The sequence below is a fragment of the Uloborus diversus genome, chromosome 1, assembly GCF_026930045.1.
Source record: "Uloborus diversus isolate 005 chromosome 1, Udiv.v.3.1, whole genome shotgun sequence".
Taxonomy (NCBI): domain Eukaryota; kingdom Metazoa; phylum Arthropoda; class Arachnida; order Araneae; family Uloboridae; genus Uloborus; species Uloborus diversus.
Window position 1 is genome coordinate 125,445,314 of NC_072731.1, and position 22,559 is coordinate 125,467,872.

The 22,559-nt window shown below is 33.0% G+C and overlaps 1 protein-coding gene across 1 annotated transcript in view; it reads left to right on the forward strand.

Moving 5' to 3' along the window:
- LOC129234796 (putative phosphoenolpyruvate synthase) overlaps positions 1-22,559 on the forward strand; it is a gene marked incomplete at its 3' end in the record, with an annotated part of 77,594 nt that overhangs the window by 19,454 nt on the left and 35,581 nt on the right. The window contains 9 exon segments of the mRNA XM_054868744.1: positions 91-206; positions 597-655; positions 2,975-3,027; positions 7,115-7,233; positions 8,111-8,252; positions 8,361-8,419; positions 11,706-11,818; positions 13,284-13,384; positions 13,460-13,498. Coding sequence (XP_054724719.1) covers positions 91-206; positions 597-655; positions 2,975-3,027; positions 7,115-7,233; positions 8,111-8,252; positions 8,361-8,419; positions 11,706-11,818; positions 13,284-13,384; positions 13,460-13,498 — 801 coding nt within the window.

Genomic DNA, 22,559 nt, shown 5'->3' on the forward strand with positions numbered 1-22,559 from the left:
TCATTAATAATTTGCAAAAGTTGAAGCTTTTTAATAAAGGTAGGTAAAAATGTTTTGAAAAATAATAATAAAAGATTTTTCTTTTTCCAGAATTGCGGAAACACTTGATACATATTGCCAAACAGGTGTAATACATGGAATAATTTCGACGGAAGAACATCTAGATTATGAGATGTACCTTTTCGGAGAAAAGAATAGATTTTTAGGTGAGCCACATTTATTTCATACTGATTTTTCTTTACGCGTGTAATCACCAAAAACTCGAGAAATTAAATTTTGTGGGAAGTAAAGTAGAGTTTAAAATATGAAGTTTTTTCATAAAATAAAAAGTGATCTGAAAGTATGAACACCAACCTGAAGTAAACGCTTTCTTAAGTTTGGGTAAGGTAAATTAAAATCCAACGTTCTCTATGAAAGCATAAAATGTATGTAAATTAATAAAAAGTAACTTTATAAATAATAATATCAATTGTTACTCAAAACACGATTGCTTGCAAACGCACTTCCTTTAATATCATAAATAAAAGTAATACGTTAATAATACCATCTAAGGTGACTTTTGATTACTATACGAGGATTTATTTTTCATGTTACAGGAAATACCTCCAATACTTCAGGATGCGAGTTCAAGCAGTTTTTGGGAAACATACCGCAAGTAAGGTTTTTTGTTTTTTTGTCTTTTATTGCACTAAAAACTCATCGTTATTATTATTATTATTATTTTAGAAGTGAAGAGAGAGAATTCAATGAATATGATGGTGCACAAGGTGGAAAAAGTTTCAATAGTGGCTGCTATTCTTTAACTCTTTCTGCCAACAATGTTCTATATGGAAAAATTGATAATGTTTACATATTCCTACTGGAATACTCTCCGAAACTAAATCGACAGGATTCGACTGTTTGTTTAAAAAAAAAGTCGAATTGCATGACTGGAAAACGTTTTCATATTATTATTTAGTTTTATGTTAATATTTTTAAAAAATCTTAATTTTTCCTGAATTGTGTTTTTATGAAGTACCTTTAATGTACCGTAAACGCGGGCTACTTTGGCTCACATTTTTTTAACTTTTCCCATCTCATTCTCAATAATTTTGTAACTGTTCACACTTCCAAGCTGTGGAAACCTCTTTTACAATGCATAAGTTCTCTTAATTTATTTTTTAAATATTGATCTCTTTGTTCCGAAATATTATTACCCTTTTTAATTGTTTTTAATTTAGGCCAATGTTACCTTTACGTTTGGGTTAATCTGGCCCAAAGTGGTTTTCCCTATTTTAAATCATTGTAGAAGTAACCAGAGCCAAAGAAAGACTATCTTAGCAGGAAGAACTTTATTTGAAAGAATTTTTGTTTTGTTTTGTTTTGTTGACAAGTTTGAGTTACACATTTTTGTTTAAAAAAAAAAAAATTTTTTTTAAATATCTACTTATTGTCTCAGACATTAACTACGGAAAACAGTCATCTTTTCAACAGTTTCGGCAGTTGAATAATTTTGTTAAGATAACACCATTTGTAAAACAATGAATCCTAAAATTTCGATCACTTCTTATACGTTTTGATGCGTTCCATGCTCTGAACGTTAGCTCTTTCTTCTCTCGCATGAAGTTATCCCTGGAAACCTGAAATTCCATTCCACAATAACGAAATTCCGTAATCTTTCCAACAAATTTAACATTTAAGAAAACTTGTAAGAAGTAGGTGCAACTGGATCAACGTTTCTAAACCTCCAGCAACTTTAAGTTCCTCTTTCTCTTCCATAATAAAAGCCATGTAACTGAGACCTGATGATTTGAGTCTGTAATCGCTCTCTTAATCCGTTGCTAAAAAATAATTTTTTTTCTTGTTTTTCCTGTTTGGAGTTTTAGTTTTAGCTTTTCTTCACTTTCCCAAGTCTCTCTGATGGATTTTTTCAAGTTTTTATGCTGGGCTAAAGTAGGTCGTTAGTTTTGGGCTAGGAGATATGTTGTTATTGTAAAAAGTTTTAAATAAAAACCTCCTTTGTATATGTTATTGAGTCTTTGAGGCTGCTCTCTAACGGATTCTGTCAAAATTGCTTCCTGAAGGTTTACAGAGGATGTTGTAGCTTGTTTTTCAATTTGGGCCAAAGAAGGACCTTAGGGTCAAAGTAGCCCGTATTTATGGTATTGATCTAATTAAAATACTATTTGTTGAAATGAAATAAGCTTCATTTTTGGAAACATTTTAAAGTTAATAATAACACCGTAAACGACAATGACTTAGTGACTACTGAGGTCACATCTACACTTGGACGATTTTTGACTAGTTTAAGTATTGCATAGTTTTAGTGCTTGCTACAAAGTAAAAACGATTGTATGCTTACGGTAATAATAGACAAACAGTCAAATCTCATTATAGCGACTATCAATACAACGAAATATCCGCTTGAGCGAAATAAAAGTTCAGTCCGGTTTTAATTACCATTACATTGTTGGAACTCCATTACAATAAAGTTTCACTTCAGCGAACACCATTTGCGGGCCTCTGAAAGTCATTGCAACGGAATTTAACTGTAATAATTATGAAAACAATAATTGTAATTACGGTAAACCGATCGCTTTGCGCTTTCAAAATTTTTTGCATCCCGAAAAATGCTTAAGTTCTGCCAAAGTTAAAATTCTATCTTCAAAAAACTCCTTCAAAATGCTTCTGACATATTCTAGCTGATTCTTATGCAAACTAACGCCCCGAATCCAAATATGACCACAGTTTTCCTCCATCACACCCTACTTTTTGGAAATGGCGCTTCCATGTTTTTCAATTTTTGACAGTTTCACAGCTATACTCACAAATAGAGGAGAAATCGGTACCGAAAGGAATCGGCTTGCCTATAACTATAGATTTTCTAAATTAAACTCCAAAACACGTGCTTGAAATCTTCAAAGCAAAATTGAAGAATTTATTTTGAAAATTGAAGTTTTGATGAAAGAATGACTGTTATCTTTTTTTCTTTCAGAATGGACTCTCTATACACCTTAGTGAAATGTCTATTCCCAGTATGTTTAAGAAGTGAGTTTATTTATGTAATTATGATGTGGTGTTGCCATTCACCTGATCTAACAATACTAGACCACATCCATGAGTCCTAAGATGCTCAAAAAGTCCAAGAGCATAGAAGGCTCTCAGAAAACTCCTCTGATTCGAGTCTCTAGCAGTGAATCTAGTGCTGGAGACATTTCGCCTCCACCATATTTGGAACACATGAGAAACTGTTTTAGAGCCCCGAGCATTGAATCAAGTGCTGGGGAGACATTTCGCCTCCGTACATTTGAGACAGATCGGAAATGAGAATTGTTTTGTATCATGTTCACAGCAGAGGAACCTCAAGTGTTCACTTGCTAAGTGCGAGGGTGTGGTCTACCGCTGCCTTTCCCCAACAAACAGTAGGCACCCCCTGAGTTTTTTCTGAAGTACCCGGGGTTAGAGGGAGGCAGGGGCGGCAAATAGGGGGGTCAAGAGGGGGCGGTCGCACCCCCAAATTTTTTGAGCAGAATGATAGAAAATGGGGGAATTCAATTTATGTAAGTCGGAAATCAATGTTCATTAGAGGAAATCTCGCTGGTTCTCAGCAACTATTTGATGAAACTCTACACATTCTCAGACTAGAAAAAGTGTTTTTCGTTATTTGGATGATGACTTAGAAATTCATGATAGAAAACTGATAGAGAACCATGGTTAATTTTAACTAAGAAAAAGAAGACATTGCCTCATATAGGCTAAATATTTCACACTTGTGTGCCCAGTGTAACGATGGTATGTCCAATATGATAGGCCCGTGAAAATTGGTGTGGCTGCATGATTTTCACAAGAAAATTCCTTGATATTTTACATTCACTTTTATGCTCATTTTTTAAGTGTATATTTATTTAATGAGTGTTCATCGCTTTCTTTTGCTAGAAACACGTTTCAGCTGCTCAATACATTATAATGCTTTCAGAGAAACTTCTTAAAAATGCATGTAATTATTGAATAAAAAAAGACATATCAACCAAATACCTTTTATGGGGCTCTATAATTATGCAATCGCGGAGTGACACAAGATAATTTTCAAGAGTTAAAACGATAAAAACATTTCTCTATGACTTCAAAGCAGTGACTTGACGACTAGAAGAATTATTGCAAAACGATTCTTTCAATGGTGACAAAGCTCATGCCTTTTAGCATGTATGACTTCGTTTGAATTTTTATCCAATTTGTTTGCATCGGGAAAAGGTTTTTGAAAAATGCTTTACTCTACCAAAATCTATATCTTCAATCCGCTACTCGACTATTCAAATCACAGTTCAATCTACAATTGAAACTGAAAATAGATTTTTTATTAGATGTATATTTGAATTAGTCGTGAATTTTTCAAAAAAAATTCTTCCTCCGAGCCAAGATTTGGTGATAATTATTTTTCTGTATGGTTGGCTGGAATTACGGTTATTTGTATTGGATTTTGAAAACGAAAAATAAAATGTTTCAACTGTGAGTAAAACTTTTAGCATGAGGCAAGAAAAATTACAAGCAATATACCGACAGAATGGTTTTCACATCCAAAGACTGCAGTTTCGTCCTTGTTATGGACTCATCAGTCTGGAATAGTGAATAACAGAGCTGGAGGCAGATGATATCTCATTGAAGCTGGGAGCACCGACATGATTAGATTATTCAATGATGAAAAGTTTAAGCCACTCACAGTTTTTGAAGTAGCCTGGGTGATTTTGAAGAGCAAGATATAAAAAGTGTTTTCATACATAACTTTTGTGCTACTTCAATTATTTTTTAACTGTTACAATCAGTTCAACTAGTAGAGAAAGATTTTTTTTATGCCTCAGGAGGTTAGAGAAATATTTTCGAAGCACAAAGGGGAAAAAGAAAAAAAAAAAAAAACCTTTTCCATTTAGCTAAACTGGCAAAACAGCACGACATTGGGCACTGATAGATTAGTAACACGATTCCCCTCTTCCGGATCCCAAAAATCATGCATTATAACTTTTTCAAAAGGTATAAAAACTTTAGTAGCTGGATGTTTTGTATGATAACTTTTTAGTCAATGAATCAAAATTCATCATTCATCATTAGGATTGGAAGAGGCCGTAAAATGTTGGATGGAGAAACGGCCATCAGTAAGGATCCATATGTCTGAATATATTTCGTTTGCCATGTTGTCAGTAAAAGATAGTTTCCTCTCGATGGCAAATAGTTCAGATCGAAATGCAGATAAATAATCCGCATTTCTGAACTGTATCTTGATGCAATTGTCTGGAAGCTTAATGCATGCTCCGGAGTCGCTGTTGCTACCATCAGTGCAAATCATAATTGCATTTTGTCAGATTTTGCGGATGGTTTCAATTGCCATTTGTCTTGGAAAATGAGGATGATCTTCCTGTTTGTTGACCGGTGTTGAAAGTTAGGTGTGAAAAAATACACTTTGAAGACTAAGTGCTGGATTCTGTTGCTCGGCGTCAGGATAAAGTAAGCCCTCACAGTCGGCTTGCGAAAAGGGACTGTTTCTGAAGTCATTGGTTTCCATGATGGTCCTTAGGTTGAAGAATGTTCTATGATGCTCTCAATAGCTAAGGGAGTTATTAACATATTTAACAATGTAGAAGTTTCTTCTCGTGTGCAGAGGCTAAAGATTGCATTTGTAGAGAGCAATATTGTTAGACAGCTATTTCGTAGGCCGGCAATGGCACTCTTTTCAACTTGTTAAGCTGAGTATTTAAAGCGGAAAAGTAAATGAGAGAAACAAATTCCAAAAGTGAGCTGAGAGGAGAAATGGAAGTCAGTCAGTAAAAGCATCCAACCTGAGACATATTTTGAGATATTAATGCGTTTCCTACTTTTGGCAATCAATACCTCACTTGTTTTGTTGCTTAGAATTTCTGAGTCCTGTGTGAAGCCCAAGTACTTGAAGTATTTTGGTATGGGATTTGTTTACTGTTCATAAAACCTTTGGGACATTAATTAAAACAGATGACGATTAGGGATTAAAGGAAAATTTGCGTTTTTCAGCTAAAGCACAGTTCTTGGTTGGAGCCAGATTTCAATTAGACTGAATTGTGGGGTTTATGACTTTAATTCCAAATCTGAAAAAATATCAGCGCTGCATGTTTCAGAAATAATCATAAAATAAAACATTAGTAAGAAGAACGTTCTTACAGACCGCACACATATTAACAGTACGTTGTGGACATCCATACATCGTCGCTTCAGAGTAGGATCTTTTACTCTTATTGTCAGACTTTGGAAGTTGTCTTACTGTTGTTCTGAGGTGACGATATGTCATATATTGCAAAACTTACATCTTACACTAGTTTGTAAAAATGGCTGGATGTAATACATAGGGGATGTTTAAATCATTAAGAAAGAGTTATGTAATTTTTAGGGCCTTACGAAAAGAGACACTTGAATTTTTGTTAATTCTTTTTAATGCTAAGAAAAATATTTGTCGCCAGTTATAGAAATAACGAAACTATAATCATTTCTCGGAGCTCGAGTTTTCTAGAGGAAATAAAGGGGTTTAATTATTCTGGGCCGTGTCATAAGAACTTCATTTTTACTCTTCACTTTTTAAAAAATAATTTAATAACGTGTATTCTTTTCGTAAACATTAATTAAACTTTGCATAATTTCGCGCTTTTTGCTTAAATTAGCTGGTAGTTATTAGGCATGACAGATTGGGGTATGTCCTTTTAACTTGGCAACGTTGAAAAATGCAAGCGATGTGACATGTCTCCATGGATTTCAGTCACATATTGGAAATTGAAAACCATTGTAGCTACATATGACGCCATGATTGCGGAAATTTATGAAAAATGTTATTATTTTTTTAACTGAAAATGCGCATTTTTTTAAATCTTTTTTAAAACATAACGAGGTACTTTGCAGTAAGTTAGCACCCGAAACCAGGGCTAAGGCAGAAATACATAAAATGAGTGCTGATGACTGCTAAAAAGCACGAAACTGCAGTCCTCGGATGAAATAATTGAGCTGGCGGTGTATTTTATATTATTTATGTATAAAGTTTTAAAATGAAACTAAGTGTCATTCATATCAAGTTTTTTTTTGGTATTGAAACTGCAAATGTTGTATCTGTATAATCTCGTTTTAGTCTAAAATTTGGTTTCGTTGTGGAGCCATCAGGAAGTCTAAACGTCTTAACGGAATTGAATGCCCTACCGGATACCTGTGACTCATCTGAAACTAATTTTAATGCAAGTTTCAAAGCAAGTAAGGATAGTTTCATGTTTTCTTTACTATGGATACAAGTAGTTTGAATCCTCCTGACTGCATGAGATCACGTTTTGAGGGGAGAGTGGAACATAGGCACATACACAACTTTCTATCGCTGTGAGCGTTTGTTACTGCATGTGACGCCATATTTGTTGACCTTGCCCAAAAAATAAATAATGTAATCTTGAATCAGTAAAAAGGATTTAAAAAAAACAGAATACTAATATTATTCAAGAAAAAATGGAAATGTGCACGCGAAGCTCTTTTTAAGCAGATGATTTTAAAAATGTGTGTGTGTCTACTTAATTATGTGTTACTCGAGTAGGGGCGAGCACAGGAGGGATAAAAGACACCAGTTGGTCACCGAGCCTGAAAGGGGTCCGGGATTTTTAAAATAAGGGGAGAAATATATGTAGGGACTTAGAGGTAAACACTATGGAGGAGGACCCGTAAAGGCATTTGTGACTGGCCCAAAAATTTCTGTGCACGTCCCTGTACTCGAGTTTAAGAATTTTTGTGACAGAATTCTCAAAAGTCTGGCCTCTTGCCAAAGCACAAATAGTTAACTCACAGGCGTGAAATTTTACGCAGTAGTTTGCCTTAAGAAGTTACAAAATTCCCGCACTAAGGCTAAACGTTCTGCGGAATTCAATACATTTGTAAATATTCTCTTTATTTAATTTTTTCCGAAAAATCTCTAAAACTCAAGTCTCTTGCCAAAGCGGAAGACATTCTCTCAGAATCATGAAATTTTGTATGGTAATTATTGTTAGGGAAACACAAATTTTTCTCGCTAAGTGTTCTACTGAATTTCGATTTTTTAGGCCCATCCTTATGTTAATTAATTGTATTGTTTGAACTGTATCATTAAAAGGTAAGCACTATGAACTGGAAGGAAGACTGGTCGGAGAGGTAATTCAGCTCCACAGCAAGAAAGGATGGAAAGGATACGTGGAGGTTAGACATGTTGACTTTACCGTTCAGGAATACAAAGGAACTGGCTTTCTTTTAACGGGGTATGCACAAATATTGTCAAAACAAAGATTTAAAATTTTTAATAGCTTGTTTTTTAACACCCATCTTTGTTTTCGAATGAATTCCTCTTTTTTTTTCTTTCTTCTTAGTAAAATGCAAACAGAAGCAAGAAGAACAAAGAGTAAAGACTGCCTGAAATTTCCAGAAAGTATGAACATTTAATTGTTTTTTTGTTAACAAGGTATCTATTTCATTGAGTTTTAAGCAAAATAATAGATCAAATAGAAGATTATTTAAGAAAAAAAAACTTATCGTTCAGGTAACTTTTTGACTACGACTTTTCGTAATAATTACCTCTTCAGTAAACCCAAATTTACTGGAGAGTGAAATGAAAAGGCTTTTCTTTTTTTGTGAAATTTAAAACCTATATTTTAGTCGTTTCTTTTTCCAAAAATAACATTTTCGCATTTTATACCGTGGTGTTTATTTTGTGAGAGATAACAAATGGATTATTAGTTATGGCGTGAACGTGATCAATCTGTTTGGATGAAAGGCAAATTGCAGTGGAATAGTTTTTTTCCTTTAAAAAATTTTTTTTTGACAGCAATGATTGTCTAAGTTAGCCTGACTTTTCAAGCTACACATGTCGATAGTATGAAGATACCTAAAAACATTGTTGCTCAACATTGCTACTTAAAAAGTGATGCTTGACTGTTGACTTTGCTTGATAAAATTTAAATGGGTATTAAAAACGTGATTAGTGCAATGGTCTTAATCTACACTGGTGTCCAAAAGTTAAGCATAATTCATAAATTTGCGTAAAATTATATAAAATTATTGATGGAGATTTATTGGTTGAAGAAGAAACTTCATGTTTATGCAAATATTATAGTCGATGGCGTCATGCGGAAAATTGGTTTGGTGAAACAGGATTAATGATGGCACAAAGACCCCAACTGGACATGTTTGCATTCCAGCGAAGGGAAAAATCGTTGGAATGCTAGAATCTGGACAATCAGCCCGAACTGTCTCACATTCTTAATGTGCCTCAGTGCGTAATCTCGAGACTGGTGAAGGTTTCAAAATACAGGAGTTGTTACCCGACGGCGAATACCAGGTCGACCAAGAGTCACGACTGCTCGCCAAGATCGATTTCTGGCAATTTCTGTGCGACATCATAGGGACAGTTGTGCCAGATAACTGGGTTCAGCGCTCAGTGCCGCTACAGGAGTAACAATTTCGATGCAAACTGTTTACAGGAGACTCAATCAGTTTGGTCTGTATGCCAGAAGACGAGCAGTTTGCATTCCTCTCACGTCAGCGCATAAACGTGCTCGTTTAAATTGGAGCTTGTAACATCGGCGTTGGAGTGTGGGACAGTGGGCCAATGTGATATTCAGTGATTAGTCCCACTTTACTCTATAGAGTGATTCTCATCAGGTAACAATATGGAGAGAAAAAGGAATTCCTGTCCAACCGCGAAACATAAGAGAAAGATATCATTTTGCGTCAGCGGGAGTAATGATGTGAACGGACGTTATGTTAGACGACCGCACCGGACTTGTTTCGAGGTGCTGTGGTTCTGACTTCATATTCATGGATGATAACGCGCCATGTCACCGTACAGCTGTGGTCGATGACTTCCTTGAATTAGAAAATATCCAGCGAATGGCGTGGCCTGCGAACTCCCCTGATTTGAACCCTATCGAACATGTCTGGGATATGCTCGGGAGACAACTTGCAGCCCGTTCGCTCCCGCCAAGCTCCATTCTGGAGCTGAAAAGAGCTCTCCAGCAAGTTTGGAACTGTTTGAGCCCACAACTCATTCACCATCTCATAGAAAGTTTGAGTAATCGTTGTGCAGCGTGCCTGGCTGTCAGATGTGGTCAGACACATTATTAAACTTAAGCATCATCTTTTTTTTTTCTTTTTTTTTTGTATGAAGAGTAAACTCCTCATATGCTTAATTTTCTTTCAAACTATCATTTTTATAGTAAAAGTAAATATTACCGTTTTTTTTTATTTTTTTTGAGTAGTTTCCTTGTTTTGTAATTGTGTTGCACTCGCATATCACGCTTCCCCGTATTCCGATGTATATTTCATATATTACTCACATACATAACTAGGGACGTACCGAGTACTCGGTAACTACTTGGTACTCGACCTACTCCGCCAATTTGCCGAGTACTCCTTACTTGGCCAATACCGAGTAGTTGTAAAAAATTGAATATTGTTTAAGACAGATTTTACAATTAATAAAAAAAGGTGCGAGCATATAATATACTACAATCATTTACAATTCAAATTTATAAGTTTAATTTAAATTTTGAGGATAATGAAGTTTGTTATGCTTCAATGGAGTAAATCTTTATTTTAAGGTCCCCAAAGTTAATAAAATTTATTTATTAAAAATGGAGCAAAAGGATAAGTAAAGAAAATATGAAAGTTTTATATTATTAAATGGATTTTTGCTACAAACAAAAATTATTTATAAGAAATGTAAAAATACCTTTGCTTAAAACATAAACAGCAAATGAAACAACGTCAAAAGCACATATGTGCAAGAACAATTCAGACACGTGTTTTGGCGCTACAAGGAATGCCCCTTTTCAACGCACAAAATGTGAGCTTATAGGTTTAAAGACATCCGACAAAAGTCGGATTTTTTTTGTCGGATGCCTTTACATTCATTAGCTCACATTTTATGCACTGAAAAAGACGTTCCTTGTAACGCAGAAACACGTGTCCGCAGTATTCTTGACCATTTGTACTTTAAACGTTGTTTTATTTATGTTTGGCGGATAAAATAGATAAAAATAATTTGTTTTAATTCCAACTTGATTAATCATACTTTTATTTATTTGTCTATTTTAATTTTAAAAATAACTTTTTTTGTAAAATTTTCAGCTTAAACAAAATCTTTTAAAAAATGCGTAATTACTTTTCAGCATGAATTTGGTTTTTTAAAGTATTATATAGACATGAAGGTACTATTCCAATGAGTACAAAATTCATCACGTGTGTCGGTGGTTTTTCTTAAAACATAATTGGTACTCGGTACTCAGCTACTAGGCCAAAGTGCTACTCTCTATAAATAACAATTCTCGTCTCTATAAATAACAATTATGCGAAACTTTTGGACACCAGTGTAGCACCAACTTTTCAACCTAATTTAACCTGGCTCAAAAAAAAAGAGAGGGGGGGGGGGCTTATTTACGTTTATTTTCAAACGTTTCTTCAGTGCAGTGTACATTTCCAACTTGACATAATAAATGGCTGTACATTATAGAGACACGTCACAAAGCATCCTGCGCACAGCGCCGTCGGATTTAGGCCATATTTTTTATTTCACTACCTTCCGGATCTTGCGGAGAAAATAGCCCTATATGTAAAAATAAAATTCTTTGTGGCAATCTAAATTTTGAATTTTATAGCATCTATTTCGATGTTGTATTTATGTAAAAAATAATAATTTTCTTTCCATTTACTTGCAGAGGTTCCACTAACTGTAAAATTTACTGAAAAGATATCTCAGTTTACGGAGATATCTGGGGGGAAAGGAGCGTCTCTCGGTAAACTGACAGAACTCAGTGGCATGGAAAAAACAGTGAGTGTTTTTCTTTCTTTCCTTCATTAGTTCATTAGTATTTATCTTACTTTCTCATTAGTTCAGGATTTTAACTCAATGTTCAAATATTTTTTTTACGTAGTAAGTTGTGAGGAAGAAATCGTCTAACGATTTAAAAAAAAGATCTATTGAAGTTAGGGCCATCAACTGATAGTCAGTTAATCGATAACACAGGTCTGCAAAAAAAAAAATCTTTTTTCAGTTGCATGGAATATTTCTGGTAAACTTTATGTTTTCGAGGTTGCTGAATCAAAAAAAAAAAAAACTTCTTTTTCCCCCATTACGTACGGTTTTTGAGAAAATAATAGCGTGTAAAGTATTAAAAATAGCATAATAGCGATGAAAAAACTCTAAATTTATTACATTAAACTAAACATATTATTTCTCAGAATAAATAAACGATTCATTCATGATATATTTCACATTCTGTGTTCAATCTTGTTGTCTGTGAAACATTTTCTTCTTCTCTTTGACGCTGCCTTGATTTGGTCTAGTTACATAGAAACTACTTATCGATACCATAAATTATTTTCTTTAAAAAAAGTTTTAAACAAAACAAGTCATTAAAAAAGATTAAAAACTGCATTAAAATGAAAAGCAATTGACTGAAAAAGTAAAGGAAGCCGCTAAATATATGAAATAATACTCCAAATAAAAGAGCAAACCATTCATTTACGCGAAAAGTTCGAATAACATACTCTACCAAATAAACAATGCAACTTTAAGAGCTCCTTTAATGATTCACTCTAATGGGACATTTATAAACTTGAAGTGCGCCATTAAAATGTTAACTCATCAAAAAGGGGAGCCAACATGACGGTAACAACGGCGCGTTATTTCTCTATTTTCGCCAAAGTAGAAAGTAAACGATTCGCCAAGCCACTAGTTCTAACATCATGATTAATGATGTGATAGTCAAATTATCAAAGCTACTGAAAGGTACCAGAAGTTATTTCAGCTAACAATATCACAACAGAGTTTGCATGTGATAGATTTCTACACTGTTAAAAATTCAGGAAACTTTTATGCTAAATATTATTGTAAAATGGAGTGTTTACAACACAGACAAAATTTACAGTAAACTATACCGAGAAAAATAAACGATTGCAGCGCTAATTGATACACTACGTGACTTTGTACAGTGCAAATTAGATAACACCGTATTTCCTCTTACTTGATGCGACTTGACTGGCATGGTGGTCAGCGACACCGCATGCCAATACGAAGGTCACGGGATCGATCCTGCTGCTCGCATGTTGCTTTTTCTAACTCTCGTTTATTCTACTGTAAAATTTTGCAGTAAAGTAGGATTTTACGTTAAAAGTTACTGGCAACATGGATGCCAGTAACTTTTACCGTTAAATTCCAGGATTTTTTTTAACAGTGTATGCTTCAGATATCAAACTCGAGAAGTATGTCTCAAAAACGTTTCTTCTGTTTGTAGTTCATTGTGCCAAAGGGAATAACAGTGACAACTGCTGCTTACTCCTCTTTTCTTACGCAAGACATTTTAGAGCAGATAAAAGATTTGGAAGATGTTGTTTAGTAAGCTTTTTGTTTCTTTTGAAAAAATTTCAAAATGATTTAGCAATGTTGTTGATATCAATATCTTTTATTTAGTGGAAAGGTTGATGGAGATGCTGAAACAGCTTGTAAAAGGTGAGAAATGTTTTTATGCATTAACGTGCCTCCAAATTAATATTTTTGAAAACGAAAAGAATAGACTCTTTTCTCTTTTTTTCTTCAAATTTTCGTTTGTATTTTAAAAGAGTAGCAATACAAAATTCATATTATCAAGTAAAATAGCATAACTGGAAGTGAAGAACACCCAAATACAAGAAGGTGGTTAGCATGTTTGCATCACACGAAAAAGTGGAAAATTGACTGGACGCACAGAGTTATTTTAAGATCTTATTGAGGCTTCGAGTTGATCTTGAGTAAGGCTAATAAGATCTTTGAAGTGAGTATATAATATTTTACAGATACATACAGATCTTCATTTGTATCTTCTGATTCATGCCAATTCCTATCTATTGCATTATATTATCTTTACTAATGATAAAGCTGAAAGTCTCTTTGTCTGCATAGAATTAGTTTGTAGCATGGGAGTGTGCACCTCGAAGCGATTTTTCGAAAATTCGATTTTGTTCTTTTTCTATTCAAATTTTAAGAACATTTTCCCGAGCAAAATTATCATAAAATGGACGAGTAAATTACCAAGTCATCATAACGTGGAACCGCAATATGGGCAAGCCAATTGGCGAGAAATTCATCATACATTATTTGTAAATATACAGGCAAACCAAAAGACCTTTTAATTTTCTACTACGGGCAAAGCCGTGCGGGTGACACTAGTGAAAATATATATCAGAAACGCACAAGGCTTTTTAAGACGTGAATTTCCCTGTGAAACAAGATGACTCCTTTGACAGCAATGGTTCATAAGAGTTCTAACCCGAGATTTAATTTTTTTATTCTACAAAAGTGACGCATTATAAAGCAAAATTTTAAATCAAACTTCACGAGAAAATTTGCGTTCGTTCAAATGAGCTAAGAGGTACGCGTTACGGTACCCTGACAAGTTGTTTTCTTGGCATCGACCCTCCACTAACAGCGAAACAACTTTTACAGAACTCATTTTCCCCTAATTCCTATGTGGTTGCTCTCATCTGATACGGCTTGTGAATGTCTTGCTGAAATTGAAAGGCAAAAATTGATCTTACAGTTGTTCAAAAGTGGTCTTAATGATGCAACAGAGTGAAAGAATCAAAAATACATCAAAGCTAAAACAGATCCAACACTTATACAGTGCCAATACTTTTGAAAATGATAAAAAGTTGAAAAAAATTAGAACAGGATGAAACCCATTGGAAAAGTAAGAAAATATAATAAAATTAAGAGGAAAATAATTTACGAGCGAGCTGAGTTCGGGAAGGGAGGAGTAGGGGAGGGTTTAAGGGGGGAAAATGGTTTATCGCGAAATCCGGAAGAACTACGAGTACTATCGAAAAAACGTAAATGACAAAGTTGTTGGTTAATAAAAAAATTAAAAACCGACTTTTTGGTTTTTTATTTTTATCTCCCACACACACACACAAAAAAAAAAAAAAAAAAAAAAAAAGGAAAAGAAAAAAAAAAAACTCTTTTTTTTTCACGAAACTTGGTGAAAAGTTTCATGTCTCACATACACTGCCTTTTTTTTAACTTAAAATATTCATTTTTCCTTCGTTTTTTGATTTAATATTAAAAAAGCATCATAATTTTCAATCGTAAAATCTCACGTCAAAATGTCTGATTTTTTTTAAAAAATCGGTGCGTTTGATTTTCGTTGGATTCTCTACTTTCTGATGGTATAAAGAAATATAGACAGTAGTATGAGAAAATTTCGTAAAAAATGAAAAAAACCCGAAAAAGTTCGAATTTGAAAAAAAACAAAAATTATCATTACATAAAATTTTAAGCTATTTATTAAAATTTACACTTTAATTACTCAAAAATGTAAATTTACATGTTAAATTCTTAAATTAAAAAATTGAAAATTCATGGAACATAGAGATTGCAAAAAACACGCGAAAATAGTTATAAAAAGCAGTATGATAATGCGCTTTTGCTGCAACTACGAGTAAATCAGGCACATTTTTCAAACGAACTACAGTAAAACCCCTCTTAAGGGATTCCCCTCAAAGGCGGACACCCCTCTTATGCGGGGTGTCCTTAATTCCCCCATTCCAAGGCAAATAACATTATTAAACCCTGTCCTGCGGACACCCCTCTATTAAGGACAATTAAGTTTGTCCCGTTAGTGTCCGCATTAGAGGGATTTAACTGTATAATGTTTTTATCGAAATCATTCTGTATTCTGTGTGTTTCGCTTTTGAATATATTATAATATATTATCTCTTCTATTGTTATTTTGAACCGATCGTATTTTTTCTTTCGAAATATTACCAAAAAAAAAAAAAAAACATAATGAGATTAGAAATTAAACGTGAGACCATCTTTATTTATTTCTTTTCCTTCCTTTGATTCTGTCTTAAAGTACGAAATGGATAGCTGTAGCAGTCTCATCATTATATTGTCTTTGGCAAGTTCGTTGAATAAAAGTTGGTGTATGATTCTCAAATTTTTTGTGCTTGTTATCGACACTTTTCTTGCGAGACCCCAAGAAACGGTTTAAAGGTGCTTTTTTTTTAATTTCATACACTTACTTCTCATCTGCCTTATTGCCGATTATGCAAACGAATCCATCAATACTGATAATCTGAAAAGACGAAATCATTTTAATTATATTCGTCCAGTTTTATCATAAGTAAAATGAAATTTGTTCGTGTAAAAGAAACGAAATTATAATTTTTTAACGTTTTATGAAAATATTTTCTAATAAAAGGCTAAAAATTTTTTAAATCTATTTATAAACAGATATCCATAAGATCCAATTGTTACGTAAATCGTTTTTTCAATTGAATTTCCTGATTAAGCTTAACAATTAAAAAAATGTAGCATGAATAAACTATCAGCTTTACATATTCAGTGTTTTGGTATATTAAAAAGAAAAGTATAAAAAAAATTTTTGATTAAAAAACAACCATTTATCCCATTTATCTGTATTATTCTTTTTTTTAGGTCATGTCACGTTAGGCATACTAATTATGAAAGAAAATAATAATATTTTTATTTTATTGCTGATTGATTCAAATTAAAATACACGTAGTGTTTACCTTACTATGTAGATTCCAAAAGATTATTTTAAACAAGTAAATTCGTCATGATTTTCTTTAACTAACTTAGCCTGCACGTGTATTTTTATAAATGATGTTGTTCATTCCTCAAACGAGTTGCTACGAAATAATCAGCAAATAGTAAGGCCCAGACCTTTCTAGACCATTTCGCACTTCTGTACAAAATATTTTCTGAATGCTTCAATGTTCTATGGACCATACAAGTATATTCGTTATCCTCACATATGGAATAGCGAATATCACTGATAGAGTAATGCTCTGGCGTCACCTTAAAGAAAAGTGTCGATAACAAACACAAAAATTTTGAGAATTTAATATCAGCTTTTGTTCAACGAACTTGCCAAAGGCAATGTAATGATGAGACTGCTATAGCTCTATACATTTAGTACTTTAAGACAGAATCAAAGGAAGAAAAAGAAATAAATACAGAAGCTCTCAAGTTCAATTTCCAATCTCATTGTGTGTGTTTTTTTTTTTTTGGTAATATTTCAAAAGAAAAAATACGATCGGTTAAAAATAACAATAGAAGAGATAATGTATTATAATCTATTCAAAAACAAAACACACAGAACACGGAATGATTTCGATAAAAGCATTATAGCTCTTTTGAGATGTGCCTAATTTAGTTGCACTAAATGCGCATTTTCATACTGCTTGTATGTCGATTTTTTATAACTATTTTCGCGTGTTTTTTTTTTTTTTTTTTTTTTTGCAATCCCTTCGTTTTATGAATTTTTATTTTTTTAATTTAAGAATTTAATATGGAAACTTACATTTTTTTGAGTAATTAAAGTGTAAATTTTAATAAATAGCTTAAAATTTTACATAATGGTGATTTTTGTTTTTTTCAAATTTGTTTGAGACTGTTCGTTTTTTTTTTTTTTTTTTTTTTTTCATTTTCTGCGAAATTTTCTCATATTACTGTATATATTTCTTTATACCATTAGAAAGTAGAGATTCCAACAAAAATCACACGCACCGATGTTTTAAAAAAATCAGATATTTTGACGTGAGATTTTTCAATTGAAAATTATGATGCTTTTTTTAATATTAAATCAAAAAAAAAAAAAAAAACGAAGGAAAAATAAATATTTTAAATTTAAAAAATGCAGTGTATTTGAGACATGAAAAGGTAACTTTTCATCAATTTTCGTGAAAAAAAATCGCTTTTTTGTGAGAGATAAAAATAAAAACCAAAAAGTCGGTTTTTTGAATTTTTCGCATTGCTTTTGAGGTTTTGTAAAAAAAAAAAAAAGAAAAGTGCAAATACAAAAATTGTAGATCTTTTTCTTACCGACAGCTTCGTTGTTTACTTTGTTTCGATAGAACTCGTAGTTTTGCCGGAAATCGTGATAAACCGTTTCCCCCCCCTTACTTCCCCCTTCCCAAACTCAGCTCGCCCGTAAATTATTTTTCCTAATAATTCTATCATATTTTCCTACTTTTCCAATGGGTTTCACCCTGTTCTAATTTTTTTTTTGTTCTCAAACATTTTTAGCACTGGCCTATTAAACCTTCTGACACCTTCAAAGTTTATACTTAATGGGTAGGTCGTTTGTTTGGTGGATTTGTTTTTCCGTTTAATGAAACTATTAGTTTAATTTAATGGATTGCTTTGCTTAAAAACTAAACATTAAGTTTTAAATTTCAAAAAGGTTGATTTTGACAAAGTTTGACGAGCAAGTAAGTGTTTTGTTTTCGACCAGTTGGGTGAAAAGTTTGAAAATGAGCTATGTCATAACTATAACCGAAAAGGGGCCACTCTTATCACCCTTATCAGGATTTTTTGTTATCTTTTGAGGTTTAAACAAAAATAAGTTTTTTTTTACCGCTATAAACTATCTTTCCACCTTAATACAATAAAATTTGCAAAGTTATGACTTTGAAAAGATTTATATGTTACGATAGTACAATTATCGTAACATATTGCGATAGTACAATTATAATAACATAATATTTTTTATAAAAAAATAGGGTTTAAAAGGTTTTTTTTGAAAATTGATTATTGCTTTTTTTGTAGAAGTTGAGATGATAAAAAGGATGAAAAAAAGAGTCAAGTTTCTTAAAAATCTCTAGAAAAATTTATAACTCAGAATATAAAATTGAAAATGAAATATGAGGTATAAATTAGGGAATAATGCATCTATCGATGACTTTTTTGAGGGAGCAATCCCCTTCGAACAAAATATTTTCCTCGAAATATCTCGAACAAGATCACTTCATTCTGATGTTTCATTTTCTGAATAGATTGACTAAAGTTTGCGTTAGCAGTTTGAAATATAAACATAATTATGTATGTAACTGAACAAAAATGCAGATTTGCTTCGGGACGCACTTTAAATTTTAAAAAGTACTCTTAACATGTGGGTGAGGAAGAAAATGTACTTTTTTAAGTTCATGTATTTTAGGGCTATTTTTTTAACAATACAACATTTTTTAACGCTAACACTAACGAGAGAAATAAAATTGAGCCTTCTTTTAAAATCTGAAAACTAGCGGGTGGCTGATTTGATTGAAATGAGGTGAACTCAAAGTGTTTTATTGTTAATAAATTGGCCTTAGTGTAAGAGAGGACACGCTATAATAAAAGCAATAGAAGCCGAAAGTTGCACCAACGTATTCCAAGATCCTTCATAAGCACCGATCATATCAAACCTTCCATAGTCACCGAGACGTGATTTTTAGATCTGCTCTACTTACTGTTTTAGATCTACATCACTTACTGATTTTTAATCTACACCACTGAACTGATTTTTAGATCTACACTACTTATGTACATAAACGAATGATCGGACCAGTCTTGTTCGAAAACAATCCCATGTGTTTTTGATATTGCCTAGTTTTATCTGTTTCAGTTGATCTGTTGGCACCGTGTACTCGTGTATGCAATGCATGCGCGCCGTTTTCTATATATAATGAGCGATCATTTTTTTTTTTGCTTTTACATACAGTTATTGCATACGCTGTTATAGTTTTATAGGCTTTGAGACGAAGGCATAAAAGATGCTTAAAAACATGGTTTCATCTGCCAACTTCGGGGACTACAAAAAGTGATATTTTTCTGAAACCATATTGTCTAGGGTCTGGTGGGGGAAAGTGGTCAATGGGATAAAGGGGTCATACGTCAAATAAATGGCTATAGCTTGGAAATAAACGTTCGAATGAATGTGAAACTTTTATTTTAGAGTAAAGCAGTTAGAAACTACATTTTGAGTACAAAATTTTACAACTGGCAAAATTTTATTTGGTAAAAAAAAATATTTTGCGTGAACATGAAAAATTTTAAAATCTAAACACCTATTTTAACATTCTTGAGAAATTTTGTTTGTTAGAATTAGGAACAGATTGACTGTACAGGAAGCTACCTACATTTCTCAAGAACTCTTACTGATTAGCAGCTAGCGGAATCTATTTTAGATAATTTTTTAGAACAATTTAAGTAAGATGGGGTAAAGTGGTCATAATATTAGGCTTAACGAATATTGTTCTTCTAGTGTCACTTAAGCTTTAGGTATAAGGCAGATACAAATTAAATATTAATTTTACTCAATATGTATTGTTTTTACAGTAAACGGGGTTAAATATACGAGTATATGCGTATATATACGCATATATACACGTGTAGACATGTACATAGACGTATTCACATAAATGCGCCAATAAATACATATATGGGTATCTGCAAGTATTTTTTATCCATACAGCTATACATTCTACTATACACGTATATGCTCGCTTATACTCGTATATATAAGAACACTTATTCTCAGCTAGACACGTATATACGCGTACGTACTCGAGTAGACACTTACATACAAGCATATGATGTAAAAGTATACAGGGTGAGTTTACATTCTTAAGTAAATTAATAAAAGGTGTTAGAGAAGAGGAGAAGAAGTAATGGTCACAAACACAATGCTGACGCGCTACATGCACGCAAAGTGAGAAATTGATGGATGCAAAAAAAGGTCACAAATTTCTATACATATATATATATATATATATATATATATATATATATATATATATATATATATATATATATATATATATATATATATATATATATATATATATATATATTACACAAATACAATTTTACACAACATTTTAGGACTTAAGAAAGTTTTAAAGCGATTGATGAAATTTACGGCCTTTAGCTGTAATACATGCGTCGCATTCACAGATCCCTCTCTGTTGCAATAACGAGACTTTTGAAAAACTTTCATCAGCCGCTGCTCCTTTGATGCGACGCGTGTATTAGAGCTACTACAGACTGTAACTTTCAACAACTGCTCTAAATATTTCTTAGAAACTAAAATGTTAGGTAAAATCATCTTTGTGCAACAAATTTGTGCTCTGCTTTGCCTCCTGGCTTTGTGTGCATGTAGCCCGTCAGTGATTATAACTTCCTTATGATTCTTTGCTTCTTATCCTCCCCTCTCACACCCCTTTGATTTTTGCCCAAGAGCTTAGATTCACTCTGTAGGCCGACATGTATATAAGCGTATATTCTCGTGTATACATACATGTACTGGTGTATACACGTTAATGTACGTATATACGTCTATACAGGTATATAATCGTGTGTACACGTATACATGTGTATATTCGTGCTTCCATATTATATATACATGAGTAGACACGTACAAAGACGCACTGGATGTATCCACGAATTAACTCGTGTATACCCGTATATTTATGCATGTACACTTATATATGCGTTTATACGTCTACTATACACATATATACTCAAGTATGCACGTATTTTCTCGAGATACAAGTACATGCGTGCATATGATGTTCCTTTATACTCGTAATTACTCGTATATACACGTGACACGTACATATACGTGTCACGTATATACAAATGTAGACACGTATACACACCTGTAGGTAATCAAGTATACATGCTTATATACTCGTATATACACGTATATACTTGAGTAGGCACGTGCATGCATATATCTGATGTATACATGTATCTACTCATATAGGAACGTGTTTACTCGTGTATAACACGACACGCAAATATTCGTGTATACGGGCATGTACTCGTGAATATACTTGTAATTATAAAAACAACTGAAATATACAAGTATTAGGGTTCTTTATAATGGTTTTGCTACTATTTTTAACTATGACCACTTTACCCCATGCTATGACCACTTTCCCCCACCCCATGGGGTAAAGTGGTCATAAAAACATAGGTAAACGAAACTTCTATAAAACTACGAAAATCAATATTTTTCTTCTTAAAATTCAATGTACCGTGTTCTTTAATAATGCAATGTAAAATAACAACAAAAAAAGTTGAACTGTTTAAAGAATTTGTTGCATTTATTATCCACCTAAGTTGAAAACCTACGATTTTATGACCACTTTACCCCACCAGACCCTACAGACGAAAAAAACTTAATGTTCATAAAAAAATAGTGTCTCATATTTTTTTTACAGACCATTAGAGATACATAAAAAGGAGTAAAACTGACAAGCAAGGGGCAGACAAATTTTAAATACATAAAAATAATATACATGTACATTTAAAATATTATCATGTACGTTAAAAGCATTATGCATGTACATCAAAAATTTTTTTTTCAAGAAGCGAACTCTTCATTCTATAGTATCATCGTCAGAATCACTGAATTCATCTATCCTGTTTTTGCGTATAGAGTTATTTTCCTTCTGAGAGTTTATACAAGTACAGTCAATAGAGGAAAATTATGTGTATGAACAATTTTACGTCTTGAATGTACTACATCTCTTCGAAGAACGCCGAGTTTGCGGGTATGCACAAGAGACTAGTTTTTGAGCATTATCTGATGCAATGGGAATAGTGCTCCATTGTATTTCAATACTGCCCGCATTTATAGTCCACCCAATGTTCTGATGAACTGGGAGCGTTGGCTAAATCAGTGGTGCTCAACCTACTGCCCACAGATCAAATCTGGCCCCTGAAGCTGACCCACGTGCCCCGT